We start from the raw sequence: 16,324 nt of genomic DNA on the forward strand, positions 1-16,324 counted from the left end.
AATCAAATATCTGGCCCACCAGTGTTTACTGTATGAAAGAGAGATCCAGACAAATTGAAGAAGCCACTAATTTAACTCCCAACATAGGATGTTTCATAGCAGACATAGGAGAAACATTAACTCTTTCGTTTACTTGTATGAATGACTCAAGGAAGCAGCTGCCTTAACTATGCCTTCATACATGGCACATGAAGAAATGTAGCCAGTAATTGACACAAAGTCTCCTTCTTGCATTCCCTGCTAGCATTCATTCTCCAGAGAGAAGAAAATGCTTCTCTAAAGAGGTAGGAAGACATGTGTCCATTCCTGTAAAGTAGAAAAGATTGAGGGAGAACCTGGCTTCAAGCAACTTGGGAGATAGAAAAGTACTGCAAGATCACAGGAGTTCCCCCCACACAAGCTTTGCCTGAGCTTTATGGAGTTGTGGTCAATTTGTCAAAAAGAAAATGTTCCTAAGTTTCACAGCACTAAAGAACACATGCCTCTGGTAGAGACAGGAGACACTTGGTCCTACTCAGCCGATTGTAGGCTTTACTCTGCTGTTCCTCATGAAACTATTGCACTAATAACATGTATGGCAGTAGGGCTGTTTTGTGAGCTGTCTAATGTAGATGTGAGGAACTAGACTCAGACAGTGTCCTTAACCTCTGTCCCAACTCTCCAGGCCCTACCGTTTAATTCTTATGCTGATATGAGTAACCAAATTATACCTGATTGCCACTCGTATTTTTGAGAATTATTTCATATCTTCCATATATTTTATTTGCACACATACACATTATTAGAAAAGTGTTTGAAGCCAAAGAGTGACCTTTTCCTAGATAGCTATTGAAAAATAGCTATAATTGAAAGTAACATATTTCCCATCTTCTTACACAATGAGAGAAGACATTTTAAAATTGGATAGCTCTGCCATTAAGGGAAAATTATCAAGATGAGGCACTAATGTAAGAATTAGGCAAATATCCTGGAAAGGACATTCATTTCTCTCATTAAAAAAAATGAAACTTAATGTGGTCCTTATATGTGTTAGGAAGTCATTTCCTAAGTCTGGGTATTGGTATTTAATCAGTGGTGTTCTCCTATTTAAAACTGGTTATATACCACTTGATTTGTAATATATGTAAGCCAGGTATGGGATTGATGTCCAGAGCATACAAACGTATCTTGATAAACAAAAGATAAATAGACCATTAAGAAAGTCACAGTTCACTAAGAACAGATAAGAAAAACCCATACTTACATTTAAAAAATAATACTAACCCTCACCAGTAATTAGTAACCCTCACCAATAATAAGGGAAGTTAACACTAAAACACATTTTTTTTTTGTTTGTTTCTTTGTTCCTTTGTTTTGGTGCTGAGATTAACTAGGACCTGAATGTGCTAGACAACTGCTCTACCATTGAACCCTCTCTAAGCCAGGGTCTCTATGCTGCCCAGGCTAACCTTGAACTGCCTACCCTCCTGCCCTTGCTTCCCTAGTGATGAAAGACCCAGCTTCAGAACAGTAGTTTTTCCTTTGACCCATGACCTTGACTAGATTTAGATTAAAGACTCACGGCTATAAGAAATGTGATAGACCTATAATATTAGTGTAATTGAGCATGTCCTCTGGGAACTGTCACGTGTCGTGTAAACATCATCAAAATAACTTGATAATACCTTGTTTAATTATAACAGAACATTTATAGATTTTGAACATTTGTATATTTGGGGGATGGGAGAGTACAAACTAAGGCTGGCAAACAGTAGCTTTTAAAACAGATATGACTGAAATTCCGTCTGCGAGGTTAATAATGTAATTTATAATACTGGATTATCCACTTAATGAGTGTTGTTCCAGGACACAGAGATCCTCAATTCACAGTAGCTCTTCTTAGTTTTCTGAATGTCTCTTTGTTTAACCTTTTTTAGTTCTGACCCACTGTAGTCATAGGTTAGCAAGTTCGTTCTCTTCACAGCCTGGCACCTCTGGAATTGTCATTAGGGTTATTCAGAGGTAGACTCACATGCATCCAGATTGCTTTTGCATTTTTTTTTATTAGTTCCACAGGAAGATAGGAAAAGGTTACAATCAGGTTTGAAGCCCTTGGGAGCACAAAGAAGCCTTGGGTCTATAGAAACATACTTAGAATGGCATGGTGGTCTCTTCAGACACTTCAGAGAACAAACTAGTGTTAAATAGTCTTTCCTCTGCCATTAGATACGCTCCTTCAGGGAGTCCCAGAAAGGGAACTCTGATTAGACTCTCATTTGTAAACAAACTTGCATGGCAGGTTTGATGACCCAGGTTTGTGTGTGTGTGTGTGTGTGTGTGTATGCGCGTGCGCGCACGCGTATGACTGTGGGCACACTTTTTATATGTATGGGTAGGTGTTCATTTATGTGTATGTAGGTGCATGTGCACATGTGTGTATTTATATGCAAAGGCCCAAGGATAACCTCTGGTATTACTCTTGTGAGCTGTCTACCTTAATTTTTCAAGCCTTTGTCTGCCTCTCAGCACTGAATTTACAAGTGCATTCCTGGCTTTTTCTTTGTAATGTGAATACTGTGGGCTGAACTTAAGTGCTCATGCATTCAAGGCAAGAAATTTACCGGCTGAGCTCTTGTCTCATGTCCAGTATGAGCCAGACAGGCACCCTGATGTTTGACTCACAAATAGCTTTGTCCTATAATCTCCTGTCCTAGCTTGCTAACAAATTAGAGGCTAGGCAGGGTTCACTTTCTCACTGGGTCTCTGAAGAAGGTGGTGGATATGGAAAGGATACATTTTGACCTGAGAGAAACATTTAAAGGGGTTCAATAATGTTAACTATGTGAGGTCTTGTCATTTACGTTTTTGTTTACCGTTACAAAATGGAAATCTAGATACCACAGTTCAAAGCCATGTAGAAACACATTTCAACATGCTATAGACATGAATGTTTTCCTTCTTAGAGCCACTCAGTAATGTGAGAGGCTGTTCTCTAAAGCGAGCTCTAGAAATATTTAGGAAAGAGGTGATCAATATTTTGATCAGATATTGCTAAAGATCTGTCCCATGACCCCAATATTGCAGCCTGTTTAAAGGCAGTGATGCTTCATTCCGGAGTAAGGACAACTGAGTAGCGGGGAAGAAAAGATAAATAAGCAAAATATGACCTCCCCTTGGTATAACTGAGATAGGCCCAAACTCCAAAGGACATCACTGTCACCATGGTATGATCACATGATCTTAGCAAACAAATCACACACATAGCCAAACAAATAGAACAAGAAGTAAAGAATTGTGTGGATTACAGAATACAGTTTCTTGTTCCAGATTGTTTCAGATTGTCTATGGCTTGTCCTCACCAAGCTTTCTTCAGAGGAAGGCCGTGAGGGATAGTGGTCCTGCATGCCTTGTCTGGGCCTCCTCGATATTGCTTGCAGAGCAATTAGAGCCATGGGCTGTTAGGATGAGAAGTGTATGCGTTGTAAGCACAAACATTTGGTTCTTTGTGGAGAACTGACTAGACTGTTGCTGGTTCACAAAGACCAATACATATCTCAGGAAATGTAACCCACCTGGAGAATGCCATTTTAAATCTGAACTCTGTAGTTGAAGGCCCATATGCCAATCAACTACAGAGGCCCACAAGGCTCATGCTTGAGGAATACTGCTTTGTTGGGTGAGGTGCACCGCTGAAGCACCACTGACTGCAAGCCCACCCCTTGACTCTCAGTCCACAATGCTTACCTCTCCTCTACATAAAGCTGAACTAATACTTAAAGAATGCTGGTGTGAAGAAAAAGCCAAGTTATTAATCCATTTTAATGTCTTTTGTCTTCAGGGCTCTCTGTTTACGAAAATTTCATATAACCTATCTCTCTTTTTTCTATTTCTAGTGTCCATGGAAAACATTGGTGAACAAGGTAAAATCTTGTTATGATTTCAGATATAATGTGTTAAGAACAGTTTAAAAAAAACATTGTATTTGGTTGAGATTAAGAAAATATTCCTTGACAATATGGTGATATGACAGAGTTAATGACATCTCATTTTTCTAAGTTCCCAAACTAAAATCTATCCCAAACTAAAACATGTTTGGCCAAAAACCCTGTAATGGCCATAATTGTTTCAAAGATTCTTGTAGTTCCGAGACACAAGGATATGGATAATCTCCTGTCCTAGCTTCAATTACTACCCTGTAACTAGTTAACTATCTAGAGAGTTTATGAAATTCTGCCTGTACTCATATTATGCCAATTTAAGTTCTATGTTAGCTAATCTGAATTGTAAATGATTACACAGGTATGAATACCATGATTCTTCAGAACAATTAACAATTGCTGATGAAATTTTAAAATAGCAAACTTGCCATATTCTCCTTACTTACCTATTTCTTTTTTGTTAGGAAGAGGGGCCTGGCATGCTAAAAAAGAATTCTACTACTGATCTGTAGCCCTCAAACATGTCTATATTCTGAATTGGCACATTTTCCCGCAATTATTTATTTTAGAACTGTATTGACATATTATTCAGACAGAATTATTATCACTATCACTAAATTATTATTTTAAATTCACGTAGTATTTTTGAGTACTTTAAAAGAACATACAAAGTGTGTTTATATTCTCTAAAGAAGCACCAGGGATGCTTGTCTTAACAGTTGTCCTGTGTAATAAATTAGGCAACAGAACCCCCGTGGACAGAAATTACTTCATCCAGATGGTCCCTGTTTACGTGTTGCCATTATAACAAGGAGAGCCACCAGTGTCACGAGAGCTAAGCAAACAGGCAAACAGCTTCTCAGAAGGAACTGCTTTACTTTCTCTGCCTCTCTTAAGCAAAGTTCATGAAGCCTGAAAGTCAGGTTAATTAAATTTGGTTAATATCGTGTTTACTCTTCTGTAACTGCCCTATTTTAACAACGTAGGAAAGCTCTAACTAAGCAATTAGAGATGGGCCTAAGTACAGATGAGAGGGTTCTATTTATGGATATAAATGTAATAATACATTTAGAGATATTAAATGATCAAATCTTCCTATCTCTAGGTTTTTATTCAAAGAGTTGTATTTATTTGAATATAATATAAATAATAATTTATGGTTTATCATCATTGTAAATTTGAATATTTTGTGCATACCATGATTTGAGTAAAATTTTGCATATTGTAGTGATGACTGTATTTCTCTCATTTTAGTGGTGTGTCTCATGGCTTATCATCTACTTTTTGCAATGTTTGTCTGGTCCTACTGGAAAACCATTTTTACATTGCCCATGAATCCTTCAAAAGAAGTAAGTTAAGATGATAGCAAAGTTATCCTTAAGATAGCAATTTGTAATATATATTTGGAAATGAAATTCCTTCTTTTCATTAGCATTTCAAATGTATTAAATACAGTGATGTTTGGGGATGTAAAAAAAATCTGCATATGTTAATAAACACTGGAATTTTCACTAGGTTCTTACTTTCATGTCTGATAGAATTATTCTATCAAATCTTCTATGTTTTCCTTTCTAATTTACTATCAAGCATCCAGATGGATCTATAAGGCATAGGTAATTGATTGATTAATACATACATACATACATACATACAAAGATATAGATAGATACATAGATCCATAGGTAGACACATAGATCCATAGGTACATAGATACCTAAATAGACACATAGATAATATGTACATACATACATACATAGTAGATAGATAGATAGATAGATAGATAGATAGATAGATAGACAGACAATCAGACAATTTGGTGCAATTATATTCTAATTATTATAGTAAATACATATTAGTTGTCTGTCAATCACCAGGAACAATGGCAAGTTACTTAATTCGTTATCTCAGGATTCAAGTTATCCATAGCTAGTTCACAGCTTTTAGCTACCCAGATTCCTTCTATCCTATTGTTCTGTCACATGACATTTTGATTAGTCTCTGAGCGACTTCTTGGCTGAAGATGTAGCCCTCATTCCAGACATCATGAATATATTACAGCCAGGCCATAGACAGTAGGAAAGAGGTGCCCTTTTCCTTCAGTGACATTTGCTTCAAGTTACTGATTCCATTTCCACTTGCATTTAGATGACTTCATTATGTGACCACATCTCGCACAGAAGCCTGGGAATGTAATTGTTATTCTCCATGCTCATGCCAGCCACTAAAGGCAGGAGTGTGTATTGGGGCCAGCCAGCAATCGCTACTTATAGAAGGTTTTACATAGCAATATATGACTAAATCAGATTTGCATTTTTTAATATGTTGTTCTTTTCATCTCTGGGTCTCTCACTTGGTTAAATGACTTTAGAGCAAGAGACAGTATCTTACATAATTTTGTATTCTTGGCATCTGCTCTAATACATGTTTGTTGAATTGAAACTCGCTGTGCATATCATAGCATTTTTTTTTAGTAAAAATAGTTAAAAAGAAGAGATAGTATGGTGGATTCTTCCCTAAAGCAATCGGGTTGAAATGAATCTGTGATCAGTCAGGCCAAGAACTATGTTGTTGGCCTGGAAAAAAAGTTGTTAGAACCCAAACCACATATATTTGCACAAATATAACGGTGTACGTAGACTATAGTGTTTCACAGACCATCTTTTGTCTCTGACTCTCCACCCCTTTCCCTTTTTCTGTGTGTTTTTTCCTTCTTCATACAGAATTTATTTCTTCCTCCTAATCTCTCTCAAGGTGTCTTGGCCTTTGTATAGGTTTGAAAGAAAATGGTGACTTCAATCAATTGGGTGAGTGACCTCATCCACTCCGGTGGCTTACCAACCACCTCGATGTTGATAACTTTCACATCTACTCCCAGATCTGGTCACTTCGGAGAGCCTAATGTATGTGTCTCTCTGTTAAACATCCCACGTTGGTTAGTACCCTGATAATTTAGATATAAACTGTAAAACAGAGATCACCATTTTGCTCTCCCATAAACCTTAGCCTGCCTACTTCTTACATTAGTAAATATCTCTGCTGGTCAGGATCCTGGTGTCTGTTTGCCTCTGTCTCTGTCGACAGCCCCCTTCCCCCGCGCGCGCACAGGCGCGCGTGCGGACACACACACACACACACTGTCCCTCTGATTCTTTGTCTCTTTCTGTCTTCCTGTGCCTTCCTCTGTTTCTGTCCCCCTGTGCCTGGTGTCTGTCCACATCCCCTCCCCTCCATTTCTTCCTCCCTCTTACCATTGTCTGTCATACTACAGTCTTCATGGTATTTTAACTCTTACTTATAATCCCTTCCCAGAGCCCTGCAGAAGTCTGTCCCCCACCTTGAAGGAGAGTGCTTCGTCTAACAGGAAATTTAGCATTTTCATCTGCAGTGTGTCTGTTCTGTGACTGCACATACTCCCACAGGGAAAAGTCTGTCTCTCTTGCCTGGCAGCAATTATCCTTGTCTCAGTCTGACTTCCTGCTTTATGTTCTTATAACTCTTAACTCATGTAGCTTCCTAAATGTGCTGTCCCAGTGTTCTCTCTCTCTCTCTCTCTCTCTCTCTCTCTCTCTCTCTCTCTCTCTCTCTCTCTCTCAAATATTCTTTGTCTTTGTGCTTTGGAGCCATACCAGCAGCAATTATTTCCTGAAATTCTCAAGCATGGAATTATTCTAGAGTTCAGTTTCTAGACCTCTTTTTTATCTCTCTGAATTGGGGGTCCCATTTAATTTTATAACTTTATAGAGTATCCCATTGGTATAACTTTATAATGAATACATTAGGCCACACCTCTGTCCTGAACTTCAGACTCATCAGCAACTATCTCTCTGACAAATGAGAAAAAAAAATTCAAATTCAGTGTGTCTGAAGACATTTGGATCTCCTACTCAGTTTTCTGATCATATTCTTAAAGTGGTCCCATTGCAGTACTGGCAGTTACAGCTTCTACTCTTCGAGACAAGAATCATTAGGGTCATCCTTGACTATTCTTCCTCACTCATCCTGGATCTAATTAGCAATTTAGCTTCAGGCTATGACTTTAGCCAGTGCCTATAGTGTGAACTTCAGCTTCTACTCTGAACCACATCATCACCTCTTGTTTATGTATATTTGCTGCATCGTGTTCAGGATTTCTGTAACCACACCAGATAAAATGGCAAGCCTCCTAGCACACACACACACAGAAATTAATCACAATGAATTTATGACTTGATCCGACTTTGCTAGGTGATTATTTTACATAGAACTGTGTGTGTTCAGACAACTGTGTGAGGTAGATATTATTTGATATCACCTTGCGTGTGTGTACGAGTGCTCATGTGTGTGCAGTCATCTGCGGAGGTCAGAAGAGGGCATCATATACCCAGGAACTGGAATAGAGGTGCTTTCATGCCACTTAGGCATGAGTGCTGAGAGCTGAACTTGGGTCCTCTGTGAGAACAGCAAGTATTTAACCACTTAGCCATCCCTCCACCCCTTATTGCTACTTTTCATAGTGGCATAATATTCTCATCGAAATATGTAATAACTAGTGTAGTCATGCCCCATTTTAAAACGTTTCGGCTAACCATAACCTAATTATATATAGTGCTGATATTAGCATGTTTGTATGTACGACTTTACCCACATCTTAAATTATTTCCTTATTAAAAAATTCTTGGATGTAGAATTACTAGATCAAGAAATTTTCAGTTGCTTGAGAAATTGTTACTCAAAAGAATTGCAGTGATTTTTCAATACTGCCAGCTATATTAGACTCTTGGCATTGCTGACTAATATAAAAACTGTTAGAAACTTAGTAGACAAAATGTTCTATGTTTTAACTTGTACATTTTAGATTCTAGTGAGGATATATATATATATATTCTGCTTCCCTTTAAAATGTAACCCATGATTTTATTTTTATGTATATGGTTAAAATTGAAACTTTAATCTGGGAACTCTAGATGAGCTCAGATCTTGGCTCCTGTTCCATTTACCAGTAAGAAGGAGGTAGGCGTTTGGAGAAATGATTACTTTAAAGATTATGCAGGAATACTGAGGGTGAACCAAGGGCACTTTTAGTGCCAGAAAATAAGTAAGTACTCAGGAAAAATAGATATAAGAGAATGTGTCAGAGGAACACGTGGACCAATGACAGAAATCATAGACAATTTGAGCACCAAAAGCATCTGAATATGCAATAAACATCTATGAGACTCCTTAATTAAATCAATAATTGGTTAAATTGATAAATAATAGAACAGAAACCTCTGTCCTATAGAAGACTTCTAAATAATTTCTGTAAATAAGTCATCTTTTAGGAGTGGAGGCATAAATTCCCCCTCCTTATTTATGAATAAATTTCCTCCAAAGTGTACAGGACACAAAAGGAGACATACTGAGGAAGGTTATAGTAGAAACCCCTGACTAAAAAAAGCTCCCCCATGCTGGTGAGGTGGCTCAGTGGTTAGGAACACTTGCTCTTCAAGAGGACCTGGGTTCGGTTTCCATCACCCATATGGCAACTTACAACCATTGATAACTCCAGCTCCAGGGAATATGATGCCATTCTATGACCTCTGAGAGGATCAGACATGCACATGCTACATATACATACACGCAGGAGAAACATTATATGAATAAAATTAATCTTAAAACATTTTAACTGTTCTTAACTGTATGATCAAGGCCAGCATCATATGGCATTGTTACTATGACCTGCTGGCAATGTCGGTCTTTCTCCTAAAGATCCATAAACATCAATTGAGTGGCCCTTTACACAATGCCAACACTACTCAGCAATACTGTGGTTGCGGGAAGAAACAAGGAAAGGAAAACATAAACAATCGAGGAAAATCTGATAAATTGCTGAGACTAAAATGAACCTGAGAGCATGTGGTAACTGAAAATACTATGATATTTTCATAACACAATAGTATGTAGATATAAAGAGAGTATAAATACTAGAGTATCTTTATAAATACTCTGAATACCTGTGCTGAACTTTATGTATTGTACATTAGGTTATAATGCACCAATATTACTTCATTAAAATGGTAAGCATGCCACGCTACTGTAAGATATTAATATAGGGAGCTTATAGAAATTTTAGAAATTTACATTATTTTCTCAAAAAATTTTTTAGTAAATCTAATGTAGTTTTTAAAAAACAAAATAAAATTAGTGTAACAAAAGCAAAATCAGGTTGGAGGGAAGAACTGTGACAGCTGGAGATTAGAGACTGTATCAGCAGTTGCCAGCTCTACTTTTCAGAATTTTCAGACCTTCAGATCTGTACATCTAACATCTTCTAATCTGAACTGACAGGACTTTGCATATCATAATATTCTGGAGGAGGGAACAGTGGAAAGGAGGGCCATATAGCTCTATCCTATTCCAAGGTAGAAATCTATTTTTTCACCCCTGTGTTATGTAAGTAAAAAATTCACCAGCCTATATTTGACTTCTTGGAGTTGACCTAGGTGTTCTGGTTAATTTATTAATTTAAGTATTGAGCATGCTATGGTCTTTCATGTCCAATGCTCCCCAGAAGTTACTCCTAAGGTGAAAAAGACCCAAAAACTTGGTGAAAATTCATAAAATGTTAATAATTTCAGTGTACATGACAGTTCTAAAAAGTCTTTTAATAAACCAACTTACTGGCTGTTCATAATGCCAGGTTTTTTATTAGTTTCAGAATGTCACTGAAAAGAGCTAGGGAGATGGCTAGGTGATAAGAATGCTTGCTGTAAGCCTGAGGGCCTGAGTTCAAATGAGAAGCACCTGTACAATGGGCCTGCAGTATTATGACTGGGTCTAGCGAAAAGTCATGCACACAAAATTATTATGCTAATATAAAAGTTATTTACACTCGAAAGCTGAAGATACTTTTAAGGTTGTTTCATGGAGGGGAAAGGTTTAGGCCTGATGTCATGACCTAACTTTTATTGACTTGTCATTGCGTAAGTAACTCTGTAGGTCATCTTCATTTTTTCTTTTAGCTGTAGAAACTCTCTGGACTGCCAAGGCTAGTCTTGAACTCACAATCCAGCTGCCTCAGTCTCTTGAGTGTTTGGATTACAGGTGTGCAGTGTCATGCCCAACTCCAGGTTGTTTTAAGTCTTTCTTTTAGAAATTATCTATCTAGTCTGTGAGAGTTTTATCAGTAACTTCTCCCTGTGAGGTATTTCTTAATATAAAATGAGTGTTTAAAGGCAGGGAATATAGCTCAGTGACAGAGAATATTCCTTTTATATTTGATGCCTTTTATATATAGATTTAATTCCCAGCACTACCCAAGAAATCATATATAATGTACAATTTAAATAATCAAATAAAAGTGCCTAAGCAAACATTCAGCAAATAAATAGACCATTCTTATCTTTTCTGGCTGCTATGAACTTCACAGTTGTATTTTCCTGTCCTCTCCATGAGGAAACAACTTCTCTGCCTTTTGTTTTAGGTATTTTTATGTTCTTCATAATTTTGTCATATATGAGTGTGCCTATATTGATAATATAGAGGCTGTTTAGCTTCCTGATTTTGAAGATCTATAGAGAATGTATTCTATGAGACAATTAGCTATTGCTGTTTTCAGCAAGATACCGAGTGAGATATGGTCCTTCATTGTTGGATCACTGTAGTTCGTGGGTAAGCACCAGTAGCATGTTTAGATGTATCCCGTCATATTTAATCTACCCACTACCCTTTCATAGACATTGAACTGCAGTTCAGATTTTTCCCATTCCTAAGAACATCACTGTGGTTGATCTTGTCCATACCTTCTGGACCCGTTTCTAGGGATTCAAGCAGTAACAATTTTTCACTTTTTCTCAAACAAATATGGCTGATTCGTTAACCAAAGTGTCAATATAAGCAGCAGTAAGTGAATACTTAGTTATCTGAGCGCCAGAGGAGATCCTTAGTAACAACCATGCCTAGGTTCAAATGGTCTTAAATGCAAATATATATCTGATTGATTTTTCTCCTTTTGCTTCTAATGGTACCCAAATGAAAGATTCAGCTGTCGAGACATGTATTTTTTTTTAAACTGGAACAACTTATCTATTATGTAATTAATACTTTGACATAATTCTTTATTTTATAAGCAAATTTCTATATTCTGTTCCCTTTCACATTAAAAATGCTTGGGAAATAGGTATAATAGTTAGTATGCCTATGTTATTATTATTATTATCATCGCATTCCTTTTCAAAATTCATAAGGTACTTGTCTGTGAGGTTAAGAGACCTGCCTAGATTTGAAACTCTATTAGGCTTCCTAAGTATCCTGTGTACTATTAATATTTTATATTTTATAAGTACCTTTGGGTATAATAGAGCAGACAAATGTGTTGTCATTCCTTTGAAAATACTGATTAAAATTTAAATTTATTCCTCAGTTCCATCTCTCTTATGCAGAGAAAGAATTGCTGGAGAGAGAGCCAAGAGGAGAAGCCCATCAGGAAGTTCTGAGGCGAGCAGCCAAAGACCTGCCCATCTACACCAGGACCATGTCCGGCGGTAAGCCCTGATAACCAGGGCATTGAACAGCACCCAAATGAGGCATAATGACACTGAGAAAGCATCTTCACTGTCACAGGCTGCCAAACACTGGCTTGAAAATGCTGCTGCTATTGCTTACGTCACTATTAAATCTTTCCTGCACGATTCCATAAAACAGAACGGAAACATGAGTCACACAGAGATCTCAGAACCTACTCTAATTCCGTCCCTCCCACTTGGTCGTGACTTGGTGACGACATAAAGGGCTGCTGAAGTCTGCGTTCAGAGTAGAAAGTTTGCTTTTAAAGTTTTAATTATAAACCTCCCTATTTGTATTTAAGGAAGCGATATCTACAGGGGATGTAAAACTAATCATTTTGCAACTAGTTTTAATAAGATTAAAGCAGTAATTGTATGAATTGTGTAAAACATAATTTAGGTATTGCTATCTGTCTTTAAAATAGAAACCATTATACAAATAACTTAAGCCTGCTTAGCTTATATTTTAAGATAATTTAATATCTAACTAAGTCATTGTCTTAAAAAACCAACACACATGAACTACAAATAATTACTACCAAGATTTACCCAGACACGTTTTGTGGCTTTAAACCTCTGCCTGCATATTATGACCTATTAGCCCATCTGTTGAGTGCTTAAAATATGACTAGACCAAGGTGAGAATTCTTAAATATAAGATATGCAGTGTTTTCAAAGATATAGTATAAACATGTAAAATGCCTCATTAATATTTCTCTGTAATTTGCATTTGCTTTTAGCTTACATTAGAACCATACTGAGTCTACTTCTAATACAATTTCTACTGTAGTCTGGTGCACCCTGTGAGGTTTGTGTAGAGAAACACCATCTCCGAATGAATCATCCAGGTAGACTATGCTCCCTGTGCTATTGAAGAAAAGATGCCTGTGTTACCTGCAAGAACTAAATCCTTGATTGGAAATGACTCTTCCAGGATCTGTTTATACTCTTGCATCATAATTAACAGAGATGTGAAGTCTTTTCCAATTTTTGCAACCAATAGTGTGTATTTACACATTCTAGAGAAAGCCTTTGTGGTGTTTCCTCAGTCAGTTAGTCACAGGAATGCATTGACTTAGCTGAGGGAGACTTTCTGTTGACCAGTAGAAATGAACATATCTTTCCCTTGAGCTGTAGCTACTGAGGACTGAGAACTCCTTAGACAAATTTTCCCAGGAGGTCTCCTGCTCTTGCAAAGTCTCTCCTGAGAGGAATGTCTCTAGGCAAGTGTTTTCATGCTCTGTGTTTAAAATGGGTTGAGTGTCTTTATTTCCCCCTTTGAATCAAACTTAAATTCAGTATGCTTTTTAGAGTTTAAAATTGGAATGATGATAAAAAGCCATTTCATTGTGTTTTCAGTGACTTGTTAAGTTTAAGACTAAGTGAACTCTTTGTTCCTAGCAATCCGCTACTGTGACAGATGCCAACTTATAAAACCAGACCGCTGCCATCACTGCTCCGTCTGTGATAAGTAAGAAAACCTTTGCATGTCGAGCACCTACACGATCGTGGGCACGTTGTTCAGGATCGCACTTCTGCTTTTCAGATGATCACCACAGTCCACATTCCTGCTTTCTAGGCCACTGTTCAGAGACATGAGTGCAATTATTCCTTCTATTTGATTGGCTTCACATACTTAGATCCTGTTGTATATTTAATATGGGACAGCAACAGTAAAACTTGTCCTAAAGATTGAGAGGAGAGAACAACCTTTACATAGACTTTGTGTAAATTTGCTGAGGCTTTACGCTGTTTTAATGCAAAGCATTCTTGTATTAATACAGTAGTCTTAAGGAGTGCACATTTCTAAGTTTTATTGTTCTCTATTATGACTTAAGTAAAGTATAATGTCTCTTTTAGATGAGAATGTCTGTTCTTACTGTATTCTATTTTGAAGGAAGTAATTCTGTAGTATTTTACATGCCACACCTGTTGGAAAGATTTTATAAGGTACTGTGTTTTCTGTTTTGGGTATTTTCAGATGTATTTTGAAGATGGATCATCATTGCCCGTGGTGAGTGTGAGCCTATAATTAAAACAAGCTTGTATCAGTTACTAACTTAATATAAATTGAGCCACTTTTCACAAATCCTTTTATTAATTGGTTACTTTACTTGTCCTAGGAGGCTTAGTTTCAAGTACTTAATTAGGTTCACAGAGCCTCCATTTGGGAGAGTTTCCATTAAATAATTTTTAATCTAGTGCATTAATAACATTAAAGTTAATTTTACGTTTTACACGCACAAAGGGCATTCTTTTAATGCGCATATATAAACACAGATGCACTAAAATACTTTACAGAAATATAGATGCTCACACATTAATTCCATACCATGATACCTCAATAGAAGTTTATAATAAACGTTAACAATTTCAACTGTAAACTTTCAAGGAAACTGCATTGGAGGGTAGAAGAGTAAACAGACAAATACACAAACATAGTTAAACAAGATTTTCTACTTAGAACTCATTCTTGGTTTTTGTTTTGTTTTGTTGTTTTGTTTGTTTGTTATTATACTCCTACTTCTAAGTCATGAATGACTTTGTGGAGGGTTCTCTGAGATCTGCTAGGGAAGTCTGACTCTCCTATCCTTGTTACCGCTTTTCACTCTGCAGACATGTTAATCATGTTAAGGTGGCCGTGGCTGAACTCAAGCATTAATTATAAGTATCACACGCATTTTACTTCTCCCAGGGGTGACACACTGAAGAGATACGAGTCCACACTAGGCAGTTGTTATTGTTCAATATAAACACTCTTCTCTGTTTCCTCTTGAAATACTCCTTCCAGAATCGTCTATGTACATATATCAAATGGTAAAAGACTTAATTTTGATTCCTGGTTCTTGCGTGGCCAATTACTCCAGTGGTCTTAAGCATGAGTTACAGGAAGCTGAATCAGGTGTTATAAAAACCTGATCAAAATCATTTTCTTTCTATAAAAGTGTTCATCATTTAATTTAAAACAAAAACAAAAACCTTTTGTCTGCATCTCTTCAGAAAGAGCCATAACAGGTGCCAGTCACTGTAGCTCAGTTCACAAGTCCCTTGCTTATACACACCCGGCCCTCATTCAACCTCTATTTATCCTGCTACTTCTTGAAAGTGACACGAGTAAGCCAAGGCAATATCCTGTATTCTTTGGAGAGAGATCACATTAGAGGAAGCCTGTACAGGACGGTTTCTAATATTCCTTCTTGATGTTATTGCATTCCAGCGCCATAAAAAAAAAAAAAACAATCTCAGATATCTGTCTGCTTTCCCACTGGACCCTCCAAAGCTGTTAGCAAGAAATATGCATCTGCAATTTAGCTTATTTGTGAATTGTTTCTCCATGGACAAGACCTTTGAGTTCAAATTTATTAAACTCTGGCTGTTCCTTATGTTTTGGGGGAGCAAAAAAACCCAAAGTTTATGCAAAATAAAGAAATGAAATAGATGAAATGAAAAAATGTTTTGTTTCATTGCCAAGGTCAACAGAGAGAGGAGGAAAGGGGGGGGAGGAAGAGAAGGGGGAGAAAGATTCAAAAGGAAACAAGGACACGAAGGAGAGGAAGTAGTAGGCAGACACTTTGCAGTGGATTTGTCATCCAGCTGCCTAGAGTTAACTCCATCATCTGAATCAGGTTAGCTATGGAGGCTGTTAAGGGTTGTACAAGATCATGGAGCCACGCCTTGGTCTCATGGAAAGCAGAGAGAGCGGCTACACACTGCAATGTACTCGTTTTTGTCTTGTTGATATTTATGGTTGTGATTCTACCCTCCCCCCACTCATCATATGATTTTAGAATAGGAACTTAGGATGTCTTGACTTTCGTATTTGGAATCATAGAATGCAGGGCTGGATTTCAGAAATTATCTGAGCACTTATTTTCCAGTAAAGAA

General features: G+C 37.2%; 1 protein-coding gene across 3 annotated transcripts in view; it reads left to right on the forward strand.

Moving 5' to 3' along the window:
- The window catches only part of Zdhhc2 (zDHHC palmitoyltransferase 2), a 54,285-nt gene that overhangs the window by 20,592 nt on the left and 17,369 nt on the right, over positions 1-16,324 (forward strand). For 2 of the 3 annotated variants that reach the window (XM_034520256.3, XM_034520257.2), the window contains exons 2-6: positions 3,873-3,899; positions 5,172-5,266; positions 12,298-12,418; positions 13,841-13,910; positions 14,421-14,453. In XM_034520256.3, coding sequence (XP_034376147.1) covers positions 3,873-3,899; positions 5,172-5,266; positions 12,298-12,418; positions 13,841-13,910; positions 14,421-14,453 — 346 coding nt within the window. Of the gene's footprint in view, positions 1-3,872; positions 3,900-5,171; positions 5,267-12,297; positions 12,419-13,840; positions 13,911-14,420; positions 14,454-16,324 lie in introns of those variants that run through there. The other variant, XM_034520258.2, reaches the window with a different exon arrangement.

The sequence above is a fragment of the Arvicanthis niloticus genome, chromosome 16, assembly GCF_011762505.2.
Source record: "Arvicanthis niloticus isolate mArvNil1 chromosome 16, mArvNil1.pat.X, whole genome shotgun sequence".
In the NCBI taxonomy this organism is placed as follows: domain Eukaryota; kingdom Metazoa; phylum Chordata; class Mammalia; order Rodentia; family Muridae; genus Arvicanthis; species Arvicanthis niloticus.